Source organism: Lathamus discolor, chromosome 14 (genome assembly GCF_037157495.1).
Source record: "Lathamus discolor isolate bLatDis1 chromosome 14, bLatDis1.hap1, whole genome shotgun sequence".
Classification (NCBI taxonomy): domain Eukaryota; kingdom Metazoa; phylum Chordata; class Aves; order Psittaciformes; family Psittacidae; genus Lathamus; species Lathamus discolor.
Window position 1 is genome coordinate 9,099,002 of NC_088897.1, and position 26,917 is coordinate 9,125,918.

A 26,917-nucleotide genomic window follows, 5' to 3' on the forward strand; every position below is an offset into this window, starting at 1 on the left:
GCGTTTTGTGTTGTTTTCTTTAGGATAAGAACGGACAATTACTTTGTCATTTGCCAGTGCTTAATGTGCTCCTAAAACTATAATCTCAATAGAGACCACAGTTTAAAAAAAAAAAAAAAAAAAAATTCTAGGCTATAATTTTCTGTTTGCAAATTCACTGGAAGCCTAAATCTAAAAATCCTGACCCAGTTTTTTGAACATTTATATTTCTTAATTACTAACGACAGTGTTGAGAAGGTGACTTAAAGTTGGTCGTAATTTTTGTGCTATGAGATCTGCTTCCAAGTTGTGAGCTATCATGTTTCACTGTTTCAAAATGGACAACGTTAAAAATAAAATTTGAGAGGAGCAACAGCATTAGTATGCAAGATGTTGGTCAGACCTCTCATTTTTAGTGTGGCATACAAGAGCACATGTAATAGTTGACACATGTACGTGTACGTTGTAGCCTCTTTGCTCACTTTCAAAAGAAGCTTGTATGAGTTGCTGCATCTTTGTGTGATCAAGTTGTTATAGTACGTAAATCGTATTTCATTTCAGCAGCAAATTGCTCGTCCTTCTCAAGAAGAGAAGGTAGAAGAGAAGGTAGAAGAGGAAAAGGCAGACAAAGCAGAGAAAAAAGAGGAGGAAAAGAAAGATGAGGAGGAAAAGGACGAGAAGGAGGAATCTAAGTAAGTATATGGACTGAAAATGCATTCATTCAGCCTAGATTGCATTTTTTTATTTTGCAAGGATCAGAAGGATTCGCCTTAGCCTGAAGTGAAATCTGGACTGAAAACTATTCCTATTTAGATTACGGTTTGTGCATTAAACAATTTTTTTAGGTGTCTCAGTTTCTCTGTCTTGCTGAACTAATCAGACTGGTGGAAAAAGCCATGGAATTATTTTTTTGCATATGTAATAATATTCTTAACTTGTTGGTTTAGGCTTTTTTTCGCATCACAGTTCATGTTTTCTTTGGAGTTGATTTTATGTATCTGTGTTATTCTCTAGCAACTCTAAACTGTGGGCAGTAAGTGAATTCTGTTTCACTAAAAGCATCTTTTGGAGTTTTGTTTGTGGCTTGGTTTGGCTTTATGGGAGTTTTTTACATTGATATTCAGGAATATCTGTCCACGATGGCTATCTGAATGTGACTGAATTCTATTTTAACTAATCCCAGAGAGAATACCAAAGAAAAGGACAAAACTGAAGCTGCACCAGAGGAAACGGAGGAAAGGGAGCAGGCTGCTCCTAGGGGCCGAAAAACTGCCAATAGCCAAGGTCGTCGTAAGGGCAGAATCACCAGATCAATGACAAATGAAGCTGCACAAGCAAATGCTGCTGCAGCTGCAGCCACTGAAGAACCACCTCCACCTCTTCCACCCCCACCGGAACCTTGTGAGTAGCATTTATAGGACACTTGGGGACCCATCTGGTCATCAGGCTATTCACTGACATAAGGCCCTTTTTTGTACATCTTTTTTCTTAGGGTTGCTTGTATTCTGTGGCTGTGTGGTACTGTTAAACTTCACAAGTGTGACTTCATGAATAGTATATATGTAATCAGATGACTGTTAGAATTGTGTGGGGGTTGGAAAAGGCAGTTCGACCTTTCTGTGATAGCTGCATTTTTCTCTCTTTGCAGAGTTAATGATGGATCTGTAGAGATCCAAAAGCCTTTGACACAGATTGACTTAGACGTTGTAGCTCACGGAGGATATTGTTAAATAAGTAGGCCTGATATTTGAGTACTTTCAGGAGTTTCATAAGCTGAAATAGGTCCTAGCAAGTTGTTTTTTGTTGTTGTTTCTGCATTGGATGGCAAGAGGCTTCTTTAAAATAAAATGTTACTTTCTTGGCACGTGGTTAAAAAAAAAAGACTATGCTGCGTCTGACTGCATTTCTAAAAAGACTAGCATAATTTGTGGTGGTGCAGAAATACCAGCAAACAGAGTACCCTGTGGCTAGTAAATAATTACCCAGGATGGCAGGGCAGGTTTGGTTGCGTTGTTTTTTCTTGCAGTGCTCTGCTGTGGCAGTTTGCTCCTGGTTCCTCAGCTCTTTTGTTGCTCAGATATGCTGAGTATCCTAAAGAACAAAGTGGGCAAATCAGTTCTTATTTAACTGTAAACATCAGAGATTGTTATAGACGTTCTTGCTCAGTTGATGTGGTGGGATTTTGTCAGCAGCTAGACTAAGGCACTAGTGGGCTTTGCTTTTTCTTTTTTTAACCATTTTTGCAGTGTTCTCTGGAAAATCTAAAATAGGTTTTCAGTGGATCAGATGCTTTAGAGTGTCCCACCTTTTATTATTTTTTGGTGAAAGTTGTGGAAGGATCCATGTTGCATGCTGTGCATGATGGCACAACTTATGAAAAGGAAATGGGGGCTGTGGCAGCTTAATGCCATTCAGAAATTTAAACAGAATGATACAAATCCAGATATGTGAAGGAGAACTGTTTTGTGTTGAATTCTACTTCATTTCCTGCTTGGTTTTACTTACTATTTTTTGGTTTTCTTTTATTTTTCATTGAGGTGGTTCCTGCTATATCTGCAACTTGGTTTAATGGAGATAGACTGCTTCCCACTGACCAAAGCAGCTTTCCTAAATTACTTGAACAAGTCTTAATGTAGATAGATTAGTTGGCTGGGGGATGCACGATTGGTGCCATAATAGTGAATCCTGGTCCTTTCTCTGACCAGTGTTTTTGTTTCTTTTTCAGCTTCTTCAGAGCCTGTGGAGACATCCCGCTGGACAGAAGAAGAAATGGAAGTTGCTAAGAAAGGTAAACCACGTAAAGCTTTTGACTTACTTTTGAGCACTTGTTTTTACACAATTACAATAATTTACTGAATTACAGAGTATGAGTGCTGTGATATTTTGCAACACTACCCTGAATGAATAATTCAGGATTTGCTAAAAAAAAAGCAGACTTCTTTAATAGGCAAAATCAGTTTTTTGAGACATATGTTGACTATTTTCATATGGCTTACTTAGAAATGTTTGATGTTGTACTTGTTCCATGGAATACAACATGGACTCACACATGTCCATGTTGTGAAGGTGTGTGTGTCATGTAGCTCCTTAAAGTAATGTGCTTTTGTATAAGACACTCTGTTCATAGAAAAGCTAATGTAGTTTGTAACTTGTCTATTCATTTGGCAGATACTGTTACCCGTAAATTTTATGCATAAAGTCAGTATTTTAGGAGAAGTTTTACATATTAGCAGCAGCAAAGAGTTAAGTTTGAAGGCTTCATAAGCAGACATTCAGGTTGACACCGCTTTTTTTCACTCCGTAAGTAGTTATCAAGTACATTGTCATAGTGAGAATTCTCTTAAGGACAGCAGTACTTCTGTATCTTACCTTCCCATAGACATTTATTTATGGTTTAGAGAGCTGAATTATATATCATAGTAAATATTGGTTCTTATATGTTTGAACAGGTCTAGTGGAACATGGACGAAACTGGGCAGCAATTGCCAAAATGGTTGGGACAAAAAGTGAAGCTCAGTGTAAGAACTTTTACTTCAACTATAAAAGGAGACACAATCTGGACAGCCTACTCCAACAGCACAAACAGAAGGTAAGGATGATGGGTGCTGAGTATTTTGCAAGGGAAAACTTGGCATCTTTCTGAAGTCATTCATCATGCTTCACTAAGACTGTTTTGCAGTCACCAATTGGATCTGTGTTGTGACATCTCCCAGAAAAGGTGGCTGGTGCTCACTGACCTGTGACACTAATCAATTCTTGCTTTAAAGCTCAATAGAAAATTTTCTATCAAAACACTCAAGCCTGAAGAATTCTTTAGTGCTCTGAAAACCACATTCCCCATAAGTACATCAGCAACTATAGAAATTCAGGTCATCACTGTAAAGCAGTTACCTTGAAACACAGTAATCACTAACCTTGCAAAACGGAGCAAGAGAATTGGCAGAAGCCCAGGAACTGAAAGTTTTGGGGCATTTAAAGTGGAATTCTGAGTGTTGAAATCCTTTAAAATCAGTGTTATTCTAGTCTTCTCTCACTTAAGTGAAAGTGTCATTGTCTGTGTTGGCTGCAGTACTTCTGTTGTCCGCCAAACCCATCAGCAAAAGCTGGCCTGAGATTCAGAGTGTGCTCTTGTGAATGAATCTGTGCTAAACAGAGTTTGTCTTTCATTTCAACCTCAGATTGATAAATGAGAATGCATGTAAAAGGAAATAATATTTGCAAACTTAAATGCTGTGTTTTTACCAGTCTTCACGAAGGCCCCGTGAGGAGCGAGATGTATCACAGTGTGAGAGTGTAGCTTCAACTGTGTCAGCTCAGGAGGATGAAGATATTGAAGCATCTAATGAAGAAGAGAATCCAGAAGACAGTGAAGGTAACTTTTTTCGCGGAAGGCAACTTGTGCATGCACAGAAAGGGACCTAAGTTTTGTGCCAATTATATGCTCAGAAAGCTATGTTCCACTTCATAATGTAATGCTCAAATACATACAGCTAAATGCGGGTATTTTGGGTTTTAGTTGTTGGCATTGTTTTAAGCTGCAGTGTGTATGTGTGCAATTCAGCAAGTTGTCTATTTCTACAAGTGGAAATTAATTACTGGTTTTACAGTTGATAGGTTAAAATTGATGGATCCTTATTGCATCCATTTTCTTTAACAAATGTTAAAATATTGATGTTGGAACTAGATGATCTAAACGTCCTTTCCAACCCAAACCATTCTATGATTCTATAATGTGATTCTAAGGAATGAAGAATCATATCAGAAGATAAGACTTGAATATATCATCTTTGTTCTAGGTGCTGCCATAGTTTTTCATAAATGTTTCAATTTTTCTAAAAGCTATCTATAATATAATGGAGTTCATGAACTAGTCTGAAGAGAGGAGGAAGGTTCTTTACTACAAAAATCAATACCCTTATACAACCGGTATCCAGGTGTCAATGCTGTTTACACCTTTACAGTGCAAAGAAGGAATTTTCAATAAAACAGTGGTGATTCACAAAGGAAGTAAATTAGAACTGTTAACTTAGAGCAAGAATTGCAAGTCAGCATGTCTATAGGTATGACCGATTCTCTTGTAAAACTTTCGTTTTCACCAGGTGCTGAAAATAGTTCTGATACAGAAAGTGCTCCATCCCCAACTCCAGCAGAACCTGCTAAATCAAGTGAAGAAACTCCATCTGAGAGCGCTGCTTCAAAAGTAACCCCTGAGGTGACAACAGAACAAGAATCTACCATTAAGCCTGCAGCCAGCACATCACCCTCTTTAACAACCCAAAGTGTATCAGCAGCTGAAAGTCAGAACCCTGAACCACAGGTTAAGGAAGAAATAAATAATGAGGCAGAAGAGCCTATGGAAGTTGACAGTAGAAGCCATCCGGTTGAAGCTAAGCCTGTGATTACTCTTCCAGTGCATACCAAAGTAGAACCTGTAGAGACTGAAATGAGGCTACCAGAGAATATTCAAGTAAAAATAGAGAGTGATACCAAAGAGAGAGAAATGGAGAAACCCAAGGAAAAGTCAGAACCAGAGGAAATGGACTATAGTCTGTCACAACAAGTTAATACAGCAAGACAAGAATCCCATTCAGATAATGATTCAAGTGCCACCTGTAGTGCTGATGAGGAGGTTGATGGAGAACCTGATAGACAAGGGTGAGTTTAATTGTTTAGCATTCAAATATTGCCATCTATTATTTTTATAGTGTGACTGGTGAGTGTGGGAGAGTATGTGGGCTCTCCATTCCCTTTAGTAAAAAACCTGTTTGAATGTAGAACCAGAAATCTGCAGATGAAGTTATAAGTGATTCTTGCTCTCACAAACTCAGTTTAGTAGAATGCATCCAAAACTACTTGAATTTGACAGGGAAAACAGCCTGAATATATTTTCTAGTACGTGATGAAAATTGCTTTAAAAAAGATAATAATCTAGGGACATAAAATATTGACGTTTTAGTTACCTTTTGACATGTTTATTTGCTTGTATAACCTCTGGAGTCCTGTACCCAGTTATTGTCATAGAACCATGCTATATCAATCAGTAGAACTGAATCTGTTGAAGGCTCTGAATGGTAGAGTAGTGGAAGTATTTCTCACTCTTACCAGTCAGTGTCCCTAAATTCATGGGCAAGTGTCTTGAGAAATGGATGGCCACTTTCTCCAGTGTCTTCATGCAAATTTCCTAGTTCCTGGAAACTTGGCCCTAAACATTCTGAATAATCCACATGAATATATAGGGCTGTAAATGGACAACACTGCATGTCTTTCTAACAGTTTATCTTTTGGGTATGGCTGACCACTGATAATATTTAAAATCTTTTTAGTATTCTTGTGGTACAATTCCTGTTCAACCGTGGCATAGCACCAGACCCAGTACCCCCTCCCTCTCAGTGGCCTTACTATACATGCAGTACCAAGTTAAATGTCAAAAGTATCCAGTATCATTGTTTTGCATGTGGTCTGTAGAAAAGTGCAGTTGATGGTGTTTTTACACTCTTTCCATTTCAGACATCAGCTTTCCACTTCACAAATATATTAGTCCTCCATGTGAAAGTAGTCTGTTGTATACTACTCCTTTTTTATTTCGTGTGCTATATTTAGTGTTTCCTTCTATTTTTTTCCCCAAAAACATTCTTTATAAAGAAGGTTGTATTGTTGCAGTACTTTGCATATAGAAACTGCATACATGAATTTCTGGTATGGAAGTTTGAACACTTCTTTTGGTGTTTCTGTGTATTATAGAAATACAGCAGCATCTGTGGCCTCTTCTACCAGATGTGCTGTGGGACAAAACAGACAAGATTCTGATCATTCAGCTATCTGTCCAGTGTACTAAATGTGTTGGTTTTTAATAAGTTGAGAGGCAGACTTTTGCCTGTGAATTTATTAAGATGTTTAATCTTTGTGGTGATTTTTTTTTTTTTCCCCTTCCTTCTGTCTCCCTTTCCAGTATCTTCAGCAGGGAGTCAAAGCCCTCACTATTAAATCCCACTGGGTCAATACTGGTATCATCCACGATAAAGCAAGGGCAGATGGACCTGCAACAGCTTCACCACCGAGCTGCCGTCATACCACCTATGGTATGGGCTTTTTAGGTTGTATTTGAAGGAGTATCTGTTGTCCCTAAAACTATTTGAAATACTACAGCAGCAAGCAATTGTGAACAAATGAAGAAATACATAATTTGCTTTGTTATCATACTTTTGAGGGGGAAAAGAAATTAAATACACAACAAGTGGATCACTTGAAACACTCATACATAAACTGCAGCTGCTGCAGTGGAGGCATTGAGCAAGATAATTACTTTAGTAAGTACCTGTATTAATGTACATGATGTTAATACCTTCCTGCCCTTGTAGGTTTCTTGCAGTCCCTGTACTGTTCCTGTTGGAACACCAGTGAGTGGTTACGCGCTGTATCAACGGCACATTAAAGCAATGCATGAGTCAGCGCTGCTGGAGGAGCAACGCCAGAGGCAGGAGCAGCTGGATATGGAGTATCGAAGTGCTGTAAGCCCTTGTGGTACTTCCAAGAGCCCTAATGTTGAGTGGGAAGGTAGGCGTTTTCACATCTTGTCACAGAAACAGCCCTGTATTTTATGTCTCTGTGTTACAATGCTGCCTCATTTAAGAATGGAAGTGTAGCAATAATTAAGTACTTTCTGATGGCATTTGATTAAAAGTTCCTGTCTGCTACAGAGAACCTGCTGCAGTTACAGTGGTTACAAATACCGTGTAGCCCCTTTAGATAAGGCAGAAGAAAATGGCTCTATTCAGGTGAAATTCAAACATAGAATCATAGAATAGTTAGGGTTGGAAAGGTAAGATCATCTAGTTCCAACCCCCCTGCCATTGGCAGCAAGAGAGATGGAGAAAGATTAGGTGTGCAGGTGAGAGGAATCAGATAAGTGCATGTTCTGGGGGAGCACCTTTCAGAAACTTCAGGTGGAGATGGGAGAGAATTGCTGAAGGAGTACAAGCACAATTAAAAGGAATGTTTTACTGCACTGGAGTGCATGCATGGACATTGAGCCCTGGAGTAGGGCATAAAAGAACTGTCATACTCCAGCCTGTCTGCCCTCAGAAGGGCTGTGTGAAAGGTTCTTTCTCTTGGGGATATGATGGTTGGCTGCTTTTGTATGTATAGAGGATACATGAAAGCAGGGTTTGAACTGAACTCTGTAATCTAAACCTATGTTTCCTGAATTTGGCTCTTAGTGTGACCTCCAGTAGAGAACAATGCTAAAACTGCTCACAGAATCTGTCAGGGTGACTAAATGAGGATGTATTTGTTACAGTTGCTGGTCACCAAAACATGATTCATATGGACACTGTAGATGTTACATTGTCCAAATTGCTGCTTAAGAGCCATAGGATGCATTTGTTAGCTTTCCTTATAGACATTCATATTATGGGTTTTCTCTCTGTATGTTGGTTATGTTTTCATTCTTTGAACTGAAGCTATTTCATCAGCCGCTTGCAAATTACAAACAGCTTAGCAGAACGTTGTTTTTCCTGTGTGCAAGAAAAGCATATCCTATGGGATGCCCAGTTCTGTACCTCAGAAATGTATAACTTTTACCTCACCTTTGCTTACTAGAAAAGAATAGGTCCACAAACATGTACATTGTAACATGGAAATAAACTTAGATTTATGTGATTAATATATATATAAAGATTAATGTGCTGAATGTTACAATGTTACAATGTTAGAGATATTATCACCGTTGCATAATTCTGCATTTTTAGATTCTTATATGCTCATGTGTTCTGTTGTCTCCACAGTATTAGCAACAGAAACTATCACGTTCTTTGAAACTCGAGTAGATTTAATATGCATAACTTTTAAATTATGTTATAAAAATGCTTCACCTTTATTTTTTTTACTAAAATAAAATGAAAGTAACATAACTTTTTTTTTTTTTTTTTTTTTTTTTTGCCTGTTTAAATAGCAAGAAGGGAGCTGGAAGAGCTGGGGAGGGAGGATAAGATTGTGGGGTTTGGAAGTTGCTTCTTTAGGTGGAAGGTCTGGGGTTGCTTAAAAGTACCGTTTAACTGAAAAACTACCTGAATAACTCTTGGCATTGGCAGTATGCAATTATGAAGTGTGGGAAAGTTCTGGGGTGAAGTCTCTGCCAGCAAAAATCAAGGTGGTTATTGAGGCAAACAGAGAGGGAGGGATAACATGGTTAATGTAAATGGGTTCTACAAGCCTGGACATCTTAGTGTGAAAACCAAAAGGGACTGAGATTATCATCAGATGATTACAACAGCTACTTCCTAAGATACACTGTGCATATGAACCTTGTCCACCAACTGCTGCATGCAGCAGAGAGCCCACAGACTTGTTTAGAAACCTTGTATTGCATACATCAGAACAGTGGTGATGTTGTGGAGCATCTTGTCAAACTAAAGAGCCTGACAACCTACACAATACCATGAGATAAAATACTAAAGATCCTTTCTTTATGGAGATTAAAGATACAACTTTACAGCTGCACTAGACTTGTTCTGACTCATAATTTTTGATACTTAAGTTGTCCATTGCCAGAGAAAAGGAATTTCTTAAATTCTGGTACTGGATTTTTAATTGTCTAAATTAAAGAAAAATGTATTTTTCCCTTTAAGCACCACTGATGGGCAATATTAGTATTTGAAATTTGATTTGTAACTTCTTTGGGCAAACAAGGAAGGGGGGCTTTTGTCTGGTGGGATTGGTGTGTAAGTCTGGCTGCATTTGTATGTAAATCTGGGTGGTGCACAGGATTTGGAAAGGAGTCTTCTTGAAATGAAATTGTTTTCAGTGGTAGAGCTTTCACTTGAAGGACCTAAAGTATTCAAACACTGTTTTTCACATACAAAAAGTATGAGAAAAGTTTTCAAAGCTTTGGATATAGAAGTATAGAAGCAGGAGCATATTAAATGAAGCTTCACCTTAATACTACATTTAATTGTAACGTTTGTACCTGATGAGTACATCTGACATTTGAGCAGGCCCTGTGTTAAAATTGTGCTGTAAACTGAACCTTTCACCTCCAATTTCTAATCCAGAGTTTTTTTTCTTTCTGATAATTTTAACCTTCACAGGAAAACCAGTGGCCTATATGCCTTATGCTGAGGTCAAGCGAGCAATAGAACAGGAAGCACAAGCGCAAAACACAGCAACAAGGTCAGCATCACCGTACAGGCTGTCTCCAAGAGATGTTAATAAAGCCTCTCCCCAGCCTGATATGAATGCAGCTCGCTATAGTGTCCCACCAGGTAAGTACTTTGTTAGGTATCATAGGGACATGTAGTCTTCCTTTGGAAGCTGGACTGCTGAAATTTGATATAGTATCAAATTAGTATCTAAATGCTTTGTAAATTAGCAAAAGAAAAAAATAGATTGTTTTCCTTGTGCATTTAAATTTCAAGCTTCTTTGAGGTTGTATTTTTTTTATTTGTTGCTGCATTAGCTGCATGACACATTTTAAAGCAGATAGGTAATCTGGAAAGTGTTAGAACAGCATTGGGACACAGTCATCAAGAGTTTTTCAGCTTAATACAAGTACTGTCATATTCATGAGTGGCCTTTCTTATGAAGGGAGGAGTTAAGGAAAATAGAAAGCTGCCACTATCCTTAGCATTAGTTTCTTACTGTAATTGCTTAATATTATAATCTGAGTGGTTTATAAAATAGTGAAATAACTGACAAATCTTAATTGTGAAACTTGGGTTATTGCTTTTCCCTTCAGAGTGTCATGTCATGCTAAGAAAAGACAAAAGCAGGGAAGCTTAGGTTATACTTGACTCAGTTGCATTCCGTTCAAAGAATAAGAACTTTCTTTAAAAACAGGAAAACAGCAAACAAACTGAATTTGCCCTGGGCTGCTGTTCTTAAAAGTTTTGTTTTCAGAGTCTGCACTTCTACAGTGCAGCTTTTGCCATTTCTTTTTGAACCTCGATGCCAGGTTAGATATTTTCCATTCAGTTTCTATGCTTAACATACACTTGGACATAATGAATTTCAGAGCTGTAAATACAGCCCAGATAGCTTTTGGGTGTTCTGTTCCCATCAGAAATTGTCAGATAAACTTGCTATTTTTGTTCCTCTTGTCTCTCTAACAAGTAGTAGAGCTGAAACAGACTGTTATTTTTAACGTACAGTGTTTTCTCCCCAAGTTCTCCAGCCAGCACCTCACCAAGTAATAACCAATATACCCGAAGGAGTCCGCCTTCCAACAACCAGACCTACCAGACCACCACCACCACTCATTCCATCCTCCAAAACAAGTGTGCCATCAGAAAAGCCTTCTTTCATCATGGGAGGCTCAATCTCACAAGTAAGAGAACTATTATTTGAAAACCTCTGCTTACGTCAATATTTGCACTTTTGCCAGCCTTCAACATCTTGTACTGGCTTGTGTGTTCACAGCATCAACACTTAAGACCTATACATGGCATTTCTAGAAGTCCAGGAATTACAGGTGCTTTAGAAAATAGAATATCTTGCAGTTATTTACATTTAGGAACATGGGTGAGGATCTCCAGCTTGGTTGAACTGCATCTCCAGACTAACTCTGATACTTTGCAGTGGTGTACTTTAGCATTTTAAGATAGGATCATAGTAGTATTAGCATTCTCCTGTAAACACAGATGTGAATCTTCATTCCACAGACAAGAATTAACATCTATTCGTTGTTTCAGGGAACACCTGGCACTTACTTAACATCCCATAGTCAAGCTTCCTACACCCAAGAAACTGCAAAGCCATCAGTGGGTTCTATATCTCTTGGACTGCCAAGGCAGCAGGAGTCAGCCAAATCTGGTAAGAAAAGAAAAACTGATGAGTTTTATGTAGACTATTTAATGACTTGTAATTAAAGGAAGAAAAAAAACAACCCAAAACTTTTCTTCTTTTTTCTTCTTCTGAATAGCTTCCCTGCCCTATATCAAACAAGAGGAATTCTCTCCCAGAAGCCAGAATTCCCAACCTGAGGGACTCTTGGTCAGGGCACAACATGAAAGTGTGGTTCGAGGTAAAGAAAATCACACAGATTTAGAAACTTTGTCAGAGCCTGAGAAAACTGAGAGAATTAACTTCTAGAGCTCAAACTGCTGAAGTGTTATTTTTAAGTATTATATGATTATATAAGTACCATAAGATTATATGATGAATCTGCTCCCTATTTCCAATGCATGTGTATTTGTAGCTAGCGCCTCCTGTCTGCATGTCTCATTTCAAAACAGTTGTTTCAAGGCATGTCAGTTTCAAAATGAGGCTGCTCACTAGAGCATATGCAGAACAATACATGTCAAATATCCAAAAACATCAAAAGAAAAGAAACTAAATTCCATGGATTAATGCTGCAAAAGGCTTTTGGTCTGTAAAAGAGGAAATTATATGACTGCTCAAATGCATGCTGTTAAACTGATTTTTTGTAAGCTAACAGTTCTCACTAGAATTTTTAATTGTTTCAACTAGAGTAGCTATTTTTTTGTTATTCTCTTATGTATCAGGATGTCTTATTTCAAATCAGGTACAGCAACGATACAGGAGGGAAGTATAACACGAGGAACTCCAACCAGTAAAGTATCTGTTGAGACCATTCCTTCTTTGAGAGGCTCCATAACTCAGGTATTTTTCTGCTTATTGAGAAGGCTGAGGCAAACCTGCATATTTAAGCTGTCACTGTGGATATATTTGCATGACTGAAAAAGTGAATTATTATCACAAGTAGGAACTGCCTTGAATAAAGAAATTTTAATACAATCAGATGGTCAAATCCTACTATTGCTGAAGTCATCATTACCATGCTTTTGTCTTCATGTATATGAGTCTTCAAATAAAGCCACCAGAGCCTTTGGTAAACCTAGCTGAAGGCTTATTAACAACTTCCATACTGCTTGATAAAGTAGGTGGCTTTCTACATCTAAAAAATGTTGTGGGTTTAGGTTGGGGTTTTTTTTTCCCTTTACTGCTATTATCTTAAATAAGTGCCCATGTTCTGAGTTACGTTTGATTGATTGATTGAATTGCAGGGTACACCAGCTCTGTCCCAGGCTGGCATAGCAGCTGATGCATTATTGAAGGGAACCATCACACGGCTAGCTACAGAAGACAGCAGCCCAGAAAAGTGCCGAGAGGAAACTTCAGCCAAAGGCCATGTTATTTATGAAGGCAAAAGTGGGCATATTTTATCTTATGATGGTGGGTATTTGTATATTATACCTGATTAAAGGCAAGACTGCAGCATGTTCTGCTTTTATAATCCGTAGCTGAATTATATCTGTTTCCAAGTGGTAGATATAAACTTTAATCACTGGGGTGCCATCTGGGAGAGATACTGACCTGCATGTGTTTTTGAGAGTCTAAGAATTAAAGTGATTCAGAAATTGTGATGATGTTCTGAAGAGTCTCTTCTACTATGTATTTAAAATAATAGTTAAGCTGTTTAATTTCTTTGCCATTTATTTCCAATTTGTCATGGAATATTTTTATTTTGAAAGGTTAAACATGTTTGAAATTATCTATATTAAAATCAGAATAAATGTATCCTTTAACTTTGAACTTCAGTTAAGATACTGATAAAAGAGTAACTGTTTGAACAAATATAATTTTTAAACAAACTATAAAGGATCTTTTGAAGGTTGAGATTTAATGTTATAATATTCAACTGAAGTTGTCTTATTAAAGTATTAATGACCTGTGGTCTCATTAAATGTTATGCTCGTGTATCTCTTTCTTATCATCCACATTTTCCTAACCACACTCTTATAAATTTTACCAGCTATTAAAAATGTTCGTGAAGGAACAAGGAGTCCAAGAACAGCTCATGAAATTGGTTTAAAGAGAAGCTATGATACAATGGAAGGGAATATAAAGCAAGGAATGTCAATGCGTGAGTCTCCAGTGTCTGCACCACTGGAAGGTAAAAACAGCTGCTTCCAAGGTGTTTTGTGTTTTATCCAAATATTTTGCATTGTTGTAAGAGTATTTAGAGTTATTTTATGGAGCAGATGAAAAGAGAAATGAGATTTAAATTTTACACTACTAACTGAATCTATGTAATAACCACTACAAGCATGCTGGAAATACAGCTGGAGTTCAGCTAGCACTTACTCCTCTTAGTAGATCTAACATGTGTGACTGACTCTGAATCACAGTCCCAGCAGGTCATGTAGAGCTCAAACAACACCAGTGTGGCCTCCATGGGCACACCCATTAGTTAAATATTGGTCTCAGCTGTGGCACAGTAACTCCAGGACACACTGGCGTGACCTTTTGCATTCCTGCAGTAAACCTCTTGTATTATGCCAAGAAGAAGATTGCACAGCTGCTGTATCCTGCTTCAGGGCATCCCTACTATGATTTTGATTTAATAAACTGCAATGAAACTAAGGCTGCAAAGGTCAAGTCAGGCCATTGCATAACTTTTCTGATTGCTTTTTAAAAATACAAGTGCAAGAAGATGTTGCATACCTAAACGATGGAGTCTTACTCCTTAAGTGTGGTTGGCTAGCCCTTAAAGGCTATTTTGTGTACACTTTCAGCAGAAGGAGCAATATGAATAAGAAGTTCCTAGGATCTAGAAATTCAGTCTTGCCTTTAAGTTTCTGATGCATTTGCCTCATCTCTGGGCTTTTTTGGGATATAAGAAGCTGGTCTGATACATTTATGCTGTATCTCATCGCTTTGACACGTTTTCTGTCCTCAAACTGTGGAAAACCATGAGTTCTTTGGGGTTTTGATTCAGATTCCTACTCTAAGAACAGTAAACTCAGCTCTTCACAGATGATTCAGAATGAACTTTGATTAATTTGGAAGAAGCTGAGCTATATTTTGAGCTGGTTTGTTTTCTTTTTGCTCAGCTTCCTATCATGAACGCCTTTATTTAGGTAAAGTGAAGTGTAAGAGAAACAGTGACTGCATTTGGGGCAAGAGTGAAGCTTAATTATAAAAAACACCTTGTGTTTTCTAAGTATGTTAAAACTTGCAGGAATGTAATGGCATGAATGCCTGAACTGAAAGACTTATTTTTTTGGGGGCAGGATGGTGTTTATGACATGTTGCTACAATGCCTAGCATGCTGAGGCTAGGACCTCTGGGCACTACCCTGATACAGATACTATCTGTGATGTATGTAAGAAGGAGGAGGGTTTTGTTGGGCTTCTTTGAACACTTGTTTAATTCTCTAAATTATGTTCATTTTAATTTTAGGTTTAATATGCCGTGCACTGCCTCGGGGTAGCCCACATGCTGAACTAAAAGAGAGAACAGTGTTGTCTGGCTCTATAATGCAAGGTAAAGTATTGTGAATTTAGAAGGCAAGCATTAATTACAGCCTCAAAAATCTGGATTTCTGAACCTTAGAACTGATGTTAAAAATGGTAGCTGTGTTAAAGGTGGAGCTAATTTTATTAAACGTGTTTTTCAGAGCATAAATCAGCAGTTTTCTGATATGCTGTATACAAAGCTAGTGTGTAAATGTAGTATTTTATTTCTTCTTGGAAATCAGACTTTTTTTAATACAAATACTTTGCAATTAGCTTTTTTGTAAATGTGAAGATGTGTGCTATTTCCTTTATTTCAGCATCTGAAACAACTTGGGATGCTTTCAGTAATATATTGTATATTTGTTCAGTATTACTTCTGTGGTGATTTTCTTAGTCTTGAGAGTATATCATAGATTATAGCAAACCAAAGTTCCACCATTATGACATGTAGTTATTTTACTCTTTTTATGAAAAAAGAGACTTGGTAATTACTAATGCCAGTAATGTGACTCTTTCTTTCTATAAAAGGTACACCAAGAGCAACAGCTGAAAGCTTTGAAGACGGCTTGAAATACCCTAAACAGATTAAGAGAGAGTCACCTCCCATAAGGACATTTGAAGGAGCCATTACTAAGGGGAAACCATATGATGGAGTCACTACTATAAAAGAAATGGGTCGTTCCATCCATGAAATCCCAAGGCAGGACTTATTAAGCCAGGAGAGTCGCAAGACTCCTGAAATGGTGCAAACGACCAGGCCAATCATAGAAGGCTCCATATCTCAGGTGAATACAAAAAGCACTGCTACACTCACACAGTTGATTACAGACCCAGGAGTGAATCAGTTCAGGGTATTTGGATAATCACAAATGAGAGATGTGTTTTGTTTTTTAAGAAAGCCACCAACTTGCAAAGCTTAAAAGTATTTTCTGCGTATTAGATAAATCCTGATGATTCAACTGTAGGGAACACACTTGCAAGCAAATGTGAGAGAACTGACAAGTAGCAGTCACTAAGATCCAATTATATTCTGTGTTAATGTGATGCAAGCAATGAACTACAATGTCAGCAATGTGAGGATTTTAGCACGCATGAAACATTGGCAGAATAAGCTTACCTGGTCTTTTTCTCCTTTTCAGGGCACACCCATAAAATATGAAAGCAACTCTGGCCAGTCTGCCATCAAACATAATGTAAAATCTTTAATCACTGGACCAAGCAAGCTTCCCCGGGGAATGCCTCAGCTGGAAATGGTGCCAGAAAACGTGAAGGTGGTGGAGCGAGGAAAATACGAAGATGTGAAGACCGGGGATGCAGTACGTTCCCGTCACACGTCAGTAGTGAGCTCTGGTCCCTCTGTTCTCAGGTCAACTCTTCATGAAACTCCCAAATCACAGCTGAGCCCTGGAATTTATGATGATACCAATGCTCGGAGGACACCTGTGAACTATCAGAGTCCAATGTCCAGGAGTTCACCTATGCTGAATAGAGTTAGTGAGGGTATGTTATTCCTATCCAGACAAGAAGTTTTAATGATTTCATTTTAAACTTTATTTTAAACTGCTTTCTGTAATCCATTCTACTTTCTTGTATTCTGATGGTTTCTCTCAATTTGGAGGGTGGCTAGAGGGAATTTTAGAAGGCTCTAAGCCTAAAATCTGCCATATTATAACATGGATGTGGGAAGACAATTCTTTCTCAATTTGCATTTAATTATGGGTTGTATCGAAACAGTTACCTATACGTGTAACATTTTAGGGGCAGAAGCTATTCCTATGGAGGTATCTAGATGAGGAAGGTATTATGGTGAAGTGTAGGCAATCAGCTTTAGGATTTAGATTTTTCACCAGAAATAGTTTGTGATATAAAATATTTTCTGTGTTGTATTGTCTCACATTGCAAGATCCTCTAGACTGTTACTTGAGAGCCAGTGTATACTTACAGCTGAATTTTCTATTGAAAAAAATATGCATTTTATTGATTTGGAGTTTTCATTGGTTTTAGGTGGAATATCTTCTGGGAAGCCAGCAAATCACGAAAGGAAAAACACACTTACTCCGACACAGAGGGAGAGCGTGCCAGCAAAATCTCCAGTCCCCGGGGTTGATCCTGTAGTGACTCACAGTCCTTTTGACCCTCATCATAGAGGAGCAACTCCTGAAGTCTATAGGAGTCACCTCCCTCCTCATTTAGATCCCGCTATGCCATTTCACAGGGCTCTGGATCCTGGTAAATCTGTTTGTATTGGGGTTTTTTAAATTTCATAAAAGGTTATATATTATAAACTGTTGTGACCTAATTTCAAATGGGGGGGTGGGTTATTATCTGGCCAGGAAACTTACAGAAAATATGATTATATAAGGCTGTAACTTTCTTCTAGAAGCTGCCAGCTGCTTCTGTTTGCTTACAAAGTTCAGACAGTATTTTTAGATAAGTATTCGTGAAATATATTAAAGCTTTCAGGAAAGCTATGCAGAGAAGGATGTGGAAGGTGCTATAAAATTAACCAGGACCTTTTTATTCAGGACTGTGATTCCTTCACACTGAGGGATTATCAGGTTGTCCCTGATGATACTAAATACAGTAGACTTCCTTTTAACCTATCCCTCAGTCCACTTCTGTGAGATATTTTAACCTTCTTTAGGTATTTCAGCTCTTTACATCTTTAGAACTTCAGGATTTATATTTTTAATCAAGTCTCTTATGCGTATCTCCAATATGGGTTATTTCACTTTTTCTGTTTGAAGACTGCATAAATTCAGTAAACCACCAGTATTAAAATGCTGTTGTAATTCATCTGGCACTGGCTAGAGAGAATTGACAGTGCTTCTTGTTAAAGTTACATAAACATCTGAAACTTCCATTTGATATCACCCAGACCTTAAATCTTCTGGGTTTTGTTTCCTTCTTCACCCTCAGCTGCTGCTGCTTACCTGTTCCAAAGGCAGCTCTCGCCCACCCCAGGCTACCCAAGTCAGTATCAGCTTTATGCGATGGAGAACACACGACAGACAATCCTAAATGACTACATTACCTCACAGCAGATGCAAGTCAATTTACGTCCCGATGTAACGAGAGGATTATCTCCCAGAGAGCAAACTTTAGCTCTCCCGTATGCGGGAGCAAGAGGTATGCCTGTGGTTTTTCTTATGTTCTTTAAAGTATGTTTTGGATATGTGGTTGGTTGGTTTGTTTTGTTGCTGCCTATAAAATGTGTTTGTAAGTGTGTATGCATACAAGTGCATAGGCAGAGATGTGTTTGCGAATGTGTTGTCATACTTCTATACTGGCTTCTGTGGGACTAAAGGAGAACTATATATGTAAACAATATTGTTAAAGAGAAGGCTGTAAGACTTACTAGTATTCAAGAAATTAAACTGGTTTTGATAGTTTAAATTGGTACTCAGAAACATATTTAACTCATTCTCAACTTCAGAAAAGAGAATTATATAAAAATGAGAACTTCTCCAAAATGAAAACAAAAGCAACAGCTAAAAGGATGAGGTTTGTGAAAAACAGGGTGGTTGTTTAAAGGTGTTGAGTTAGCAAATATGTGTGAGGTGTTGCAGGATTGGGAAAAGCCTAAATCAGTCTGGATATGTAACAGCAGCAAGAAGGAGCGTTTGAAAACAAAAAGACATCTTGTGAAAGTGTAACTCCTCAAACAGAGAAAAGGGGAATCTCGACAAGTTAAATGGCTGATTGCCAGATCTAAGAAGCTATAACCAGCAGGAATGTAGCTCTGCATTTGCTTTATTCTATGTTTTTCCACTAAGCATTCACTGCTGACCTTTATTAATGAACAGAATATATAATGTGTGAGCCATTGGTCTGTCCTTGAGTTACTATTCTTACATGTGTCATCTCCTAACAGGAATTATTGACCTGAACAATATGGCTCCCACTATCTTAGTGCCTCATCCTGGAGGAACAAGCACACCACCCATGGAGAGGATCACATATATCCCTGGTACCCAACTTACGTTCCCTCCTAGGCCTTATAATCCTGCTTCTCTGTCACCAGGTAAGGGCTCTTGTGATTTGCTGATGTCTCTAGTTGTCTGACATGCTTTCTTTAGCTTTCATTAGTGTCACATCTTAGTGTTTTCTCAGGTGGTGCTTTTTGCATGTGCTTCTTACTTGGATAGCAAAGGTTTTCTTAAGGATATCCTTTGTAGTTACATTAGGAGCACTGACAAATGCAGAATTTGCCTCATTCTGTCAGGTCTTTATTTATAGTCATTTGATTATGATTTCACTGACTTCATAGTGTATGTGTTGAAGAGTAGAATTTGGGTCTATAAGCTGTGTAGTTTCTAACTCTATAAAAACCACTTTAGTAAAAAGCTGTTGAGCCTTCCACTGTTAACTGTATGTTAAGGTTTTGTCTTCCTAGAGAAGTGGATAGTTTTGAGTGGAATGAAACTGTATTTGGGAAATTTTGCTGTAAGTGGATAGCAGAATATACTGGCAAGTGTTTACATCCAGTTATGCTTAACTTGAATATCTCTTTTTGCTACTTCATTTTATTTTGTGGACCTTCCAGGACACCCTACACACCTGGCAGCTTCTGCAGCTGCAAATGCTGAAAGGGAACGGGAAAGGGAGAGGGAGAAGGAACGGGAAAGGGAGAGGGAACGTGAGCGGGAGCGGGAAAGAGAACGAGAACGGGAGAGGGAGAGAATCTCTTCAGTCCCTGCTGAACTTTATCTTCGGCCAGGTGAGTGCAAATCCCTACATTTAAATCAGTTGTCTTGTAGACTGTAACTGCTTCTGATCGTTCTCTCATAGCAATGTAGCACCTGGGAAATGGTGTGAATCCCAGTTACCGCTAGCACAACTTCCATATCATTCAGAGCATTGTAAACATACCGTTGCCACTTAAACCTTTGATACATACTGTCACAGCTGGAGGGGTGGAGACTACTGGGAAAGGATGTGGAGGAGACAACACTGATATGTAGTACTGCATTGTTATAATAGTTATCAATATATATTGTTTGTTTCCCTCTGCTCTGTGTTCTGCAGGTGCAGAGCAGCCTGGCAGACCTGGCAGTCATGGATATGTTCGGTCCCCATCCCCTTCAGTTAGAAGCCAGGAAAACATCCTGCAGCAAAGGCCTAGTATTTTTCAAGGAACCAATGGGACAAGTGTAATCACACCTTTGGATCCTGCTGCTCAGCTACGTATCATGTATGATTTATAACTTACTATTCCAGAGATATGTGTTCTAACATTTGAGCTTACTAAAAGGTGCAATGAGCCTGAGGAAAATACAGCAAGATGAGGATGTATCACTATCTGATTGCTCTTGGATTTATTGGAAATGATCCAGTGCATTTTCAATAGTCCAGTTTGGATAGAAAAAGCTTCACTTTGTTGTATGTGTGATATGGCTCTGGTTCTCTTTTTCATGTGATATAATTGAGAATATTCAATGTTTGCCAACAGGCAGCTCACCCCTGGAGCTCCCTCTATTACTCAAGGGTTGCCAGCTTCCCGTTACAATACCGCTGCTGATGCCCTTGCAGCACTCGTAGATGCTGCAGCCTCTGCTCCTCAGATGGAAGTTGCCAAAGCAAAAGAGAACAAGCATGAAGGCACCAGGATAGAAGAGAATATGGGACGCCGGTCAGCTGTGGTTACTGAACAGCAGCAGATGGAACAGAAGACACTGGAGGTAGAAAAGAGGCCTGTCCAGTGCCCCTATACATCTGCAAACTTCTCTGGTGGCAAGTCCCAGGGACAGTCTTCAGTAGTCTATTCAGAGGCTGGTAAAGAGAAAGGACCTCCTCCTAAATCCAGGTACGAGGAAGAGCTGAGAACTCGAGGAAAGACCACAATTACTGCTGCTAACTTCATAGATGTGATCATCACTCGACAGATTGCTTCAGACAAGGATGCACGAGATAGGGGCTCTCAAAGTTCAGATTCTTCCAGTAGTTGTACGTATCTTAGCAACTATCTACTTCTTTGCTGTCTGTCTTAGCCTTTTAGGGAAATAATAAGATGTGAAATGATTCTGATGTTCAGTGATAAAATATTCACCTCTGCCCAATAGAAACACTTCACAGACAAATACAGGTTTTGCATATAGCTACTTAAGATTCTTGCAAAATCAGAATCATTTGCTTTATTCAGATTCCCTGCTACAACAGGAAATGCAGGATAATAAGACTAACCTTATCAGAACTCAAGAAACCTAAAATTATTTGGTTTACATTGAAACACTGTTGTGGAAGCATTTGTATCACCATGGTTATCATGAGGAAAAGATAGTGTTTTGACTTTCATTTCACTGGTGTCATTGTAATGGAAGCACTGGTGTTGCTGTGTAGAGGCAAGAGAAATTTTCTGTGATATTTACACCATATTCCACAACCTTTGCTTGATACTCAGTATCCTCCCACCGGTATGAAGCTCCTGGAGATGCCATTGAGGTGATTAGCCCTGCAAATTCACCTGTACCTACTCAAGAAAAGCTACAGCCCTATCAACCAGAGACACCTAAACAAAGCCAGGCAGAAAGTAAGTTTATCTACATATGTAAATATTCTCACAATTATCTTCCTTATATTTACCAGCTCCATGCATCATAAATATCTTGGGAGTCTTTAAGTGGCTTCTTAGCACATTCTTAACTTTTCAGAAACTTTTGTTGGAAGTATGTTGTTGCAGTGATCTGGAAAAACTAGAGCAAATGTATTGGAACTGACATTTGGCATTAGACAGACAGAGCTCCTTTGCATTATAGGGTAGCTGATTTAATAAGAAATTTATTTCCAATACATTCTTTCAAAGTCCTGCATACAGGTGTTGATGCCTAGAATTTTTTATCTATTAGTAAAGTTCAAAATATTACAGAACAGTTTGCAGGTGAGAAATGAGCTGCAATTAATCTACATTGTGAAATGAAGCTTTATTTTATCTACTCTAAATTGTAGGGCTTATATATGAAGGGGAAAAAGGTGATTATCATATAGGATATCAAAAACCTAATGCAGAAACACTTCCTCTATTAAATTTGTAAGCACAGAAGTTTCAAACCTTGTTTGATGTGAATACCATCCGTTAAGACTGGCCTTTTCTTCTTCAACTAGATGACCCAAACAGGCAATACGAGGGGACGATTCACCGCTATAGGACACAACAGGAACCCCCTTCACCCCAGCAACCTCCACCTCCCTCTTCCCAAGCAGAAGGGATGGCACATGTGCCCAGGACCCATCGACTTATCACCCTTGCTGATCACATCTGTGTAGGTTTATTTGCATGCATCTTTTCAGATGTGAAAAGTTATATTTTGATGATGAAAACACATGTTTTGAAACGTAATACCAATTCTGTAATTATTAGTTTTACTTGAGGCTGTTATACAATGTGCCTGAACTTAAAATCATCTCATTTGTTGCAATCGGTCTCGTATTCATCTAGTTCATGAATACATAGTCTCTTGGCCAGTGTCTGACCGAGATCTCTCTTCTATTTTCTTGGCCACTATCAGCAAATTATTACACAAGACTTTGCTAGAAACCAAGCAGCTTCTCAGGCCTCTTTGCAGCCTCCCACCACTACATTCCAGAATTCCACCCCTGTTCCAACACCTGTTGCTACCCGGGCAAAGACATCGAATCGCTACAGCCCTGAGTCCCAGTCGCAGTCTGTCCACCATCAGCGGCCAGGAGCTAGAGTGTCACCTGAAAATCTGTCTGACAAGTCCAGGGGAAGGTAACACATGTATTCAGTTTTACTGCAAATTTAATGCCCAGATCTGATATGTATAAAATCTGATACTTATAAAATACAGTAACCTTGATGTAGATCAGACATAAAGGTATCTTTCTGTTCTTTTCTTCAGCAACATCTTTTTTGCACTGTTTTTGACAATTGCTTGGCTTCGTAACATAGATTATAACTGTTCTACCTTCACTTCCTATGCTTAATTTTCAGTCTTTAGGGGGATGAAAATGTTTAATTACTTTGATTTGTCCATAATGACTCTGATAAAGTTCTAAGTCATCTTTTCGAGATCACCAGACATACTAAAAAGCATGTAACATACATAACTAGACAAAAGTAGTTATGTAACAACTGGAATGCAACTACATGTGTTGACTACTGCTTTACATGCATTAAGAGTACTTACCTGTCTCTGAATTATGGATGTAGACCTGGAAAATCTCCAGAGAGGAGTCATGTCTCTTCAGAGCCCTATGAGCCAATCTCGCCACCTCAGGTCCCAGTTGTACATGAGAAACAGGAAAATGTTCTTTTGCTTTCCCAAAGAACTGAGCCTACTGAACAGAGGTATGTGTAGAGCTGACTTTTAAAAACATAATTGTGGATCTTTGAGCTGCATACAGTATCTTTATTAAAGAGCAGTTTAAGTGATTTTCCTCTGGTGCCACAGGCGAGTAGTTTATCACTGTTGACCCCTTTGTACCCCTAGCATTCACAACCTCCTACTTGGGAGATGCTTTGGGAAGCCTGAGGGAAATACAGTCTATACCGGTTCTGTCTCCAGTTTCTTGGTGCAAGCAGTGGGCTCTGTCATATCTGGTAGAAAGCACTATAACAAAACTCCTTGTTGGGTGTCAGTTCTGTAAAACTGAAGTGGTTTGGGGATAGGTCCAATTTCTACAGCTTTTATTAAATAATTCAGGCTTCTTATGCATGCTTGGCTTCCTGGATACTGTCCTGGTGAAGTGTGGCAGAATCCAAGGCTTCCAACGCTCATGACTCTAGGGCAGCTTATCTCATGAAATAGCATAAGGCTAAGGAGTTTCATTTTGGGGAGGTGTGAAGGTGGGGTGTCAGGAGGCCCCTGCCCAGGGGTGTCAGGCAGCCCTGTTTTCCAGGGCTATTTGCCAGTCTCCAGATCTGCAGCATAAAACTACATGGGATCGCTGGCAGACTGCATCAGGGCTGGTGTCTTGCACATTGGCATGGACGCTTCTGTCATTTGCTCTGCTGCCTGCTGAAGAAGGGGTAGCAACCAGCAGGCTCACCATATACTTATTTAAAGCTCATGCTGGTGAAATTGATTCTTTTCTTCTTTCACCCCTACCCTCTTCACTCTGCAGTTGCTGGCAGGGTTGTTACAGTCCAGGATGCAGGTTTAGCTGGATGCAAAAGGATTTTTAAGAACGTGGCAGGGCAGATTGCATTTTTTTATGGGGTGGGGGTTTTAAATTAAAGCTGATTTGCTGGATTACTGCTGCTTAAACAAACTCAAGTGTTACAAGTGAACATACAGTTGATAATTTTTATCCACTTTTCAAAACAGTGTAAGTCGTTCAGGACTCTGGTATTAGCTTAGGTTTTTCACCTGAATTTCTTCATGCTTTAGCTTGGATTTTTAGGGGGGTTTTTTCCCCTTAAAATTCTGTAGTTGAAATGCTACTGCTTTTATCATCTCTATAAACAGCCTAAACTTTGCACATTTTAAGATCTGAAGATAAAGTCAGTTTGACATTTACTTCAGCCGTTTTTTTACACTGTGACAGAAATTATGTGCAGAAAGTGTGCCAGCCACTGTGAATGTAAAATTGGTAAGACGTATGAAATACAGAACGTGGATCCCAGTCTGAATTTGTGCCATAGAGCAAGAGTGGCTAACTGACAGCTCTTGAGCCAAATTCCAGTCCATAAGGTTGTTTTACCTGCTTTCTGAGAATGCCTGAAATAGCTTATTCGCTTGGACCATCTGTGACAGGGTGGACAAGCAGACTTTAAAAGCAGTATGTCTTTTTAGTGGCATACTGGGGACAAGAGTGAGAAGATTGTAAATAGGAGCAGCTAGGATGAGTATTTGGCCTTCTAGCTTAAACATTTCTTCACCTATTGATTCACACTGCAAACTGCAGCCAGTGTGCACGTTGCAAGGCAGAAGTAGGCACCCCAGAGATAACTTCTAAGAACATCATCTGAATACCCCACTCCAAGCACAGAGAATGATATTACCCGGATAAAGCAGATGTTCTTGGAGAGTCATTAGACTTGCCTAGTCCCCAGAAAACAGGCTGAGGAAAGAGTCTTAAAGTTCATGTGAATGTTGGTGGTTTCTGCCTGACTGCTTTTGGAAAGATTGAAATGTACATCTTGGAAAACGTTCTCTCTCGTTGACTCATGTTGGTCTTGGCAGGACTGACTCTCGCTCTCCAGGTAGTATAAGCTACCTGCCTTCGTTTTTCACCAAACTTGAGAACACTTCACCAATGGTAAAATCCAAGAAACAGGAGATATTTCGAAAGCTGAACTCATCTGGTGGAGGTGACTCTGACATGGGTATGCAGGACTTGCCTTTTCCCTGAACTTTTCCAGCTTAAGCTTTATGTGACTGCTATCCATAGATGTCTGTCCCCACGACAATGTCCCAACCTAAATGTTTCAAATAACACATGGATGAGTATAAATCTATGAATAAAGAACAAATATATAATAATTTATGACCAAAGAATTGGAATATTGTTAGATTTCCCACACACACTTTTTTTTTTTTTTTATTCTGGTGGATGTAGGACTTGTCGCATTAAAGCTTTTTAACACTTAAATTTGAGATGGAAATGGTTTCTCAAAAAAAATTGGAAAAAAACACATGATTAACAAAGGAATTGTTAAAACCTGACATTATTCTAGTTAACTTTGTGTCTGTAGTTTGCTTTATTATCTTCCTTTGCTATTACATATTTTCCTTTTTGGAAAGGTGTCTTGAAACAGAATGTTTTGTGTTTCCTTGGTCTTTATGATTATGGCTGTTAAAAAGACCTATTTTACTATAGTTTCAGTAATGGATTCTGACATGGTGGAATATGATACTAGAACTGTAGTTTTGTTTTTTCTCTTAGAAACCTTAACAGCACTTCGTATCAAAATTATCATTAGTGAGAATTAAAGCTGTTTGTGAACCCAGTACCTAATAGAGACTGTTTATTTCAAAGTAAATGCTCTTGCGGTGAGCGATAAATGAATCTCATTCTGAGAAACAAGCTATGTCAGTAAGGGTTGCAGTACTGATCCCCATTGTGTGCACAATAGATTTTGCTCTGTTGAAAGCTTGATGTGCATGTTTGGCACACAAGCACACTTTCCATTGCTGCCAGCAGTCTTTTCATTTATATATTGAATTCCGTGTTACTGTTTAAAAACTTTATTTGCAAATTGGTCATCATACAGGTAATGTTTCAAATTCAAGTTTAGCGAATCAAATGCAGCTTTGCATTTTAAAGCATTTAGATTGTGAAATTTCACAGTCACGTTACTTCCTGAAGTAACAGCCATGATCATACTTTTACCCTGGTATAGATCATTTTCCTGAGAAGACATAGGTGTACATTCATCCTAGAAGACTGAGAAAGGAAAAGTGAACATTGAAGATAGTTCAAAAGTAGTTACACCTTGTGCATTAGGACTAGAAACAATTACTTATCGTGATTGCCAGTACTGAGAAACTCAATGAAATGTTGTGTTTGAATTGCAGCAACTGCTCAGCCAGGGACTGAAATATTTAATTTGCCAGCAGTCACTACCTCAGGTAAGTCTTTCAGTAAAGAAAAAACCACATATGGTTCACAAAAGGTAAATCCATGTCACTTCTTTCATCTGTATGCTTTGGGGAGTCCAGTAAATGAGGAAGATGATGAAAATGTAAAAGGTAATACCCTACATGAAAACTTATTTCCTG

At 38.6% G+C, this 26,917-nt stretch overlaps 1 protein-coding gene across 6 annotated transcripts in view; it reads left to right on the forward strand.

The window, feature by feature from the left end:
• NCOR1 (nuclear receptor corepressor 1) overlaps window positions 1–26,917 on the forward strand; it is a 67,194-nt gene that overhangs the window by 35,436 nt on the left and 4,841 nt on the right. For 4 of the 6 annotated variants that reach the window (XM_065694705.1, XM_065694709.1, XM_065694707.1 and 1 more), the window contains exons 15-44: window positions 541–671; window positions 1,163–1,380; window positions 2,705–2,767; window positions 3,429–3,568; window positions 4,225–4,351; window positions 5,079–5,634; window positions 6,929–7,058; window positions 7,338–7,533; window positions 10,065–10,238; window positions 11,139–11,299; window positions 11,664–11,784; window positions 11,894–11,995; window positions 12,497–12,594; window positions 12,999–13,167; window positions 13,748–13,888; window positions 15,178–15,261; window positions 15,762–16,018; window positions 16,373–16,733; window positions 17,238–17,462; window positions 18,153–18,362; window positions 19,108–19,257; window positions 19,780–19,953; window positions 20,262–20,427; window positions 20,686–21,179; window positions 21,634–21,762; window positions 22,335–22,492; window positions 22,739–22,962; window positions 23,404–23,541; window positions 25,379–25,521; window positions 26,714–26,767. In XM_065694705.1, the coding sequence (XP_065550777.1) occupies window positions 541–671; window positions 1,163–1,380; window positions 2,705–2,767; window positions 3,429–3,568; window positions 4,225–4,351; window positions 5,079–5,634; window positions 6,929–7,058; window positions 7,338–7,533; window positions 10,065–10,238; window positions 11,139–11,299; window positions 11,664–11,784; window positions 11,894–11,995; window positions 12,497–12,594; window positions 12,999–13,167; window positions 13,748–13,888; window positions 15,178–15,261; window positions 15,762–16,018; window positions 16,373–16,733; window positions 17,238–17,462; window positions 18,153–18,362; window positions 19,108–19,257; window positions 19,780–19,953; window positions 20,262–20,427; window positions 20,686–21,179; window positions 21,634–21,762; window positions 22,335–22,492; window positions 22,739–22,962; window positions 23,404–23,541; window positions 25,379–25,521; window positions 26,714–26,767 (5,494 nt within the window). The remainder of the gene's footprint in view (window positions 1–540; window positions 672–1,162; window positions 1,381–2,704; window positions 2,768–3,428; window positions 3,569–4,224; window positions 4,352–5,078; window positions 5,635–6,928; window positions 7,059–7,337; window positions 7,534–10,064; window positions 10,239–11,138; window positions 11,300–11,663; window positions 11,785–11,893; window positions 11,996–12,496; window positions 12,595–12,998; window positions 13,168–13,747; window positions 13,889–15,177; window positions 15,262–15,761; window positions 16,019–16,372; window positions 16,734–17,237; window positions 17,463–18,152; window positions 18,363–19,107; window positions 19,258–19,779; window positions 19,954–20,261; window positions 20,428–20,685; window positions 21,180–21,633; window positions 21,763–22,334; window positions 22,493–22,738; window positions 22,963–23,403; window positions 23,542–25,378; window positions 25,522–26,713; window positions 26,768–26,917) is intronic. The other 2 variants (XM_065694711.1, XM_065694708.1) reach the window with 2 other exon arrangements.